Source organism: Belonocnema kinseyi, chromosome 6, assembly GCF_010883055.1.
Source record: "Belonocnema kinseyi isolate 2016_QV_RU_SX_M_011 chromosome 6, B_treatae_v1, whole genome shotgun sequence".
Classification (NCBI taxonomy): domain Eukaryota; kingdom Metazoa; phylum Arthropoda; class Insecta; order Hymenoptera; family Cynipidae; genus Belonocnema; species Belonocnema kinseyi.
In genome coordinates, this window is record NC_046662.1 from 113,305,563 (window position 1) to 113,311,008 (window position 5,446).

The window sequence follows — 5,446 nt, forward strand, 5'->3', positions numbered from 1 at the left end:
AATGCTGGAAGATTTTACTCCTGATGACAACTTTAACGAAGATACTTCCAAACGATCCCGAAGGGAGTGGATTGCCATCCGCAAGTGTTAGGTTTAGAACCTACTTTCACCTCTCTGGATTTTTGCTCTCAGCCAATGTTTTTGAAAAGACAATTCAGTTTTTGAAATCTGGATAAAAGCTACTTTATAGTAATTTAGCAATCTCTCACTAATCCCGCATTATATTTTACGCGTTTAAAAACATAACTAAACTTCTTTATTTAATAATGATACATCAACGAAGTAATGTATTCATTAATTATTATTATGTAATATATTATCAAATGGTTGAATTTATAAATAATTAGTTATTAATTTTAATTATAATTAAATAGAAATTTCTTTATATTGATATAAATATAAAATGGGTAAAATTCAGAAATATTAATAAAATGATTAAATTTTAAACATTGACATGTACTGATAGGTGTCAATCATTAGCGTTAATTGTGAACGCATATTCTCGAAACAAATAAATTAAAGGAAAGAACTGCATACAATCTTTTTTATTATTTCTGTAAATAATTCTGCAGTTTTATTCGAGTTTTCCCAGATCACGACCAATCAAGGCCCTACAAGATTATCTTTATAAATCGCACTAAAAGTAATAAATTATTAAATTTTCATCCATATTGACAAGGTATTTGTTTTATGTGAAAACTAACTTTTGTGGATTTTATGAAATATCGACGTTTTGAAGCCTCCTAAATAAAAAAAGTTTTTTTGCGTCGCTATCTGTCATTGTTTTCTGTATTTTAGTTTAAGGGACCAAAAATAAAGATCCAGTTCGTCAACCAGCCATTTTTGATTAAACTTCAAACAGTTAAAGCACTTTCAACATATTTAAGTTCACTTTTTTCAATATTCAAAAGCTCTATCAACAGCAGTTTATAGTACACAATAATACGAACAGCTGGTCCCCATTACTTTTCTTGATAAAATTAAAGTTACGAAAGTTATAGCATTTTAAAAATCTAATAAAACCAAACAAAAATGAACATTTGAATCCAAAAAAAAGCGTGATATGAAAAAAGTAAAGAGAAGAAAAACATTACTTTTTGAAGGCCCTACAAGATTATCTTAATCAGGCCCGCATTTAGGAATTTGGCGCCCCTAGACAGTTGCAAAAATTGCCGCCCCCTCTCCTTAACTTCTCTCCTTAAATGATCAAATAAGTTAGGTACAATAACATTTTAATCAATACAATGCACATTTCTGTAAGCAAATATTTTATTTTATCATAGTTGAGTGGCCTTACAATCGTGTAGTATGGCATATTATTCAACAATCAAAATTATGTATACGATAGATTTTTGTGGAAAACTTACTGTCTACTAAAAATTTGTACGTCTTGATTTTTGGATGGCAAAGTTATTAATAATGTCATTACATTCCAAAGACATTAGCAAATCTGACTCTATAGCTAACAAAGCAAGTGCGTTCAATCGTTCTGCAGCCAGATTTGATCTCAAGTAGTTTTTCACCCTCCTTAAAACGGAAAATGATCGTTCAGCACTACAGTTTGACACGGGTGTGCAAACGAGCATTCGGTACGCTATATCAACGTTTGGAAAAACTATGTAGAGCTCGTCGCTTCTCAGCAATTGGAGCAAATCCATAGGAGAATTTTTTTCTACATTCTTTTTTACGCAATAGCTTTTAAATAAAATCATCTCATTGGTGAACGATGCTTCGATATCTTGATCGTAGAAATTAATCAATTCAATAGATCTGTCACGAAGTACTTTTTCATTCAAACAATGCATGTCTGTAATAACTGAAAATTTTTGATAAAGTACTTGGTATTCTTTTGATCTTTTTTGTAATTCAGATGAAATTCTATCTAAAATGACGTTGAAGATATTTATTCTGATGTTTTCCCGACCAATAAGTTCTACTTCTCCATCTCTGGATTCATCGCAACTGAGAGTTCTTGTCTTTCTCGCGTTGTTACTGTTTGATATTCTTTGTTTACGGAAATTTCGAGCGCTTTCTTTTCGAACGAATCAAAATTTTCGAGCGTATCATTAATCATTTTGTTAAGCCCATTAAAAAGTGCAATTACCTCAACAATAGTTGTTTTAACATTTTGTAATTTTCTACTCACAGAATTGAAGGATGATACCAAAAGCTCCACAACTGTTGCATAAACGCTGTCTCTAGTAATTTAAGTTGTTGACGAATACCGAGTGCTTCGTTTCGCGTCGTACATTTTTCAGCAGTATTATTTTCTATTACGTCTAAAGCTGAGATCACTTCTGAGAAATGTTTTTCAAGAGCGTGAATGGCATCGTCTTCAGCTGACCACCTAGTGGATGATAGGGACTTTACTGTAATTATGCGTCCAACTTTCGATGTTGCACAGTATTTTTTCAAGATTTCCCAGCGGTGGGTTAAAGTAGAAAAAAAATGTACACGTTCTGAATAGTTGAAAAATACGCTACAGCCATCAAACAACTTTCTACCGTATGCTTTCCTATTAAATTCAAAGAATAAGGTGCACAACGTGTGTAATATGCGTATTTGTTGCCTTCTTTGATTCTTGCTTGAAGCCCTGTGTACCGCTCAGACGTGTTGGCAGCGGTGCCGTACGCTTGTCCTCGACAATCGTTTATGTTGATGCTGAGTGATTCATACGTGGAAAAATAGCATTTACAAGATTCTCAGATTTGTGTTCTGGATTTTGGACAAATTGAAGGAAACGCTCTACAGGAACTCCATCTTCTTTCACATATCTGATTATGAAGGACAGCTGATCGACATGAGAAATATCAGGAGAAGAGTCTACGATCATCGAGTAGCATTTAGCCATCTTAATTTCTTCGATAATTTTGTCCTGGACTTTTCCCCCCCGAAGCTTGATGAATTCATCGCAAATTGTTTTTGATAAATAACTTGTACTTCCGCTACCTTTATTACCAAATCTGTTGATATGCTCAGCAAGAAACGTATCAAATTGAGCGATCAATTCTAGAAGCATCATATAGTTGCCATTATGCTGTGAACCGAATCGTTCGTCGTCACCCCTGAATGGAAGTCCTCGTGAAGTTAAATATTTTACTGCGGCCAAGACTTGTTTCAAAACGTTTCTCCAGTAAGATATTTCTTGCTCATGTAAAAGTGTGATGTCCGTATCAATTCTTCCCTGGATCTTAGCTCTGCCCTTGAATTGAGTACTGCAATCAAATAACAGGCATGGAGCGCAATAAACTCTGCCTTTGCTTAGAGAGTAGAGAAGCCACGGTCGTCGAGTTTTTTCACCATTCAAGAGTGTTCGATGGAAAAAAGAAGCCGAAAAGTATCTCGTGCAGTCATTATATATCCTTTTGGAGTTAGAGAAATCAGCATTGATGTTCTGATCGAAACCGTTCAGAGTTATAAGATCACGAAGCTCATCATTGATAATCCAGGTTGCGGGATCAGCGGGATTGTTTGTTGATGAGATTTTTTTGCCATAAATGTCCTCCGCGTTCTCGTTCGATGAAATATCTTTGTCGTCAGTTATTTGTTCTTCTTTCATCTCTGTATGCGAATCAGAACCAGGATTCGATACATCTTGTCGCGAATGGTTAAAATCTGCACGAATGAGAAGGAACGATATATCAGCAAAAATTGAGGTATTTGATCGGAATCAGGAATATTTTTCTAGAATTCTCTCACTCTTCTTTACGTTTTTTTGTTCTGTGAGTTTATAGAACGTTGTATTATTTTCTGTTTAATTATATAGGTCATTAGATTAATTTCAATAAAACGCGAATAAACAAAAATCAGCTGGTGAATAAACAGAATAAATATACAAAAATATCTGAGTATACTGTCAAAATACCTTCTGAATCATTATGAGCTTCCGAAATTCCTTCTTCCACTGACTCAGAATTCCTTTTTTTTTGAAGAGTGAAGTCAACCTTGGTGTTTTCGCTAAAACTTCTACATTTCTCTTCAATTTTTCTGCCGCCCGCTTGCGGTACTCAGCCCCGCTGAGTTTTTTACGGTTACCACTCATGATAAAACGCAGCGTTGAATAACATCGTGGAATGGCAGCTGCGCGGATTTAAAAATGAATTGTAAATTTAGGTTTGAAATGTAAATTGTTGTCACCACCGAATCATACCAAATATTGACTAATAATCATCATAACTCAGAGCAATAGAATTTTTACTTTATTCTCCATTTAATTTTAAACTCCACAGTTTCTATTCGAGTGGAAATCAAGAATCCTGTGGCAGAGAGCAACAATTTTTCATCAATATTACGTATTCAAAACGCAAAAAAGTTTTGTGACAGGTGAGTGTTTTCAAAGGTTAGGTGCGGTTCTTCAGAAACTCGTGTTTTTGTTTCACGATATTTCACTTTTCATAATTTCCCAAAAGAACCGCACCTAACCTTTAAAAAAGTTTGCTGCGTGATAAATAATTTGGATTTTCAATCCAAGAACCAAGAACAACATAACATAATTTCCTAAAATTTTGATAGCACTACGCGACAATTTTTTCACTCATTTAAACAATATACTTGCAAATTTTTCGCTCGCCGAGACGAAATAGAGAGTGAAATAGAGACCATTTTGCATAAAAACGCATTTTTTAAAACTTTTTTCTTGTAGGAGTCGCACTTCTCGGCATTTAATAAAAAAATTTTATTTTGTGTTGATTTTTGAAAACCCGTGAATCAGAAAAATACTTGCAAACATTACAAACTTGAAATTTGTGCCGCTGGAACTTGTCACACTGTTCGTAATTAGCAATAACATTAAATAATGGATTGCACCATACGTTCAGTAGTAATAAAAAGTAGGTTATGTTTTTCACAATACACTCGAGATTCCCTGCAAGGAGTAGCTCGAGCATCTAACCGTTCTCTGCAACGAGCGCGAGAGGGAATCCCACCATTTCCTGTGCGTACACTGTAGGAAAAATTAGGGCGCTTTCATACGATTGCAGATCATCAGATTGCATGCAGAAAGTTTAAAAGAGTGAAAGAGGTAGAAAACAGAACAGATAGTTCCCACCTCTTTCACTCTCGGGTACTTCCTGCATGCAATCTGCTGATCTGCAATCGTGTGAAAGCGCCCTTAGATAATTTACTCGGTAGCAGGGAAAAATCGAGACATGCGAGTGAATCAATTCTACGATTGTGTAAATCGATTCTTTTCCCAATTCGGGGATATTCCACTCATCATGTTGGTAATTGTACGCGTACGTGTACCAAAATAATGGTCGAAAAATCGACAAAATTTTCCGCCCCCCAGTTTTTGCCGCTCTAGGCACTTGCCTACATTGCCTGTTCGGTAAACCCGGGCCTGATCTTAATAGATTTTTAAATTTTGTGAAAAAATCTAAAATTCTAATTCTGATCGCACAAAAACTAATGAAAAAGCAATACCTGACTTCATTTTGTAGTCAAACAA

At 34.8% G+C, this 5,446-nt stretch overlaps 1 protein-coding gene across 1 annotated transcript; it reads right to left on the reverse strand.

The window, feature by feature from the left end:
- Positions 1-2,650: 2,650 nt before the first annotated feature.
- On the reverse strand, positions 2,651-3,559 carry LOC117175559 (zinc finger MYM-type protein 1-like). The gene has a single exon (XM_033365268.1). It carries the CDS (start codon positions 3,557-3,559, stop codon positions 2,651-2,653), a length of 909 nt encoding a protein of 302 aa, XP_033221159.1.
- Positions 3,560-5,446: the final 1,887 nt, after the last annotated feature.

Excerpts from the sequence above, each read along its gene's own strand:
- LOC117175559 (XM_033365268.1), bottom strand. The coding sequence starts at position 3,559 with ATGAAAGAAGAACAAATAACTGACGACAAAGATATTTCATCGAACGAG.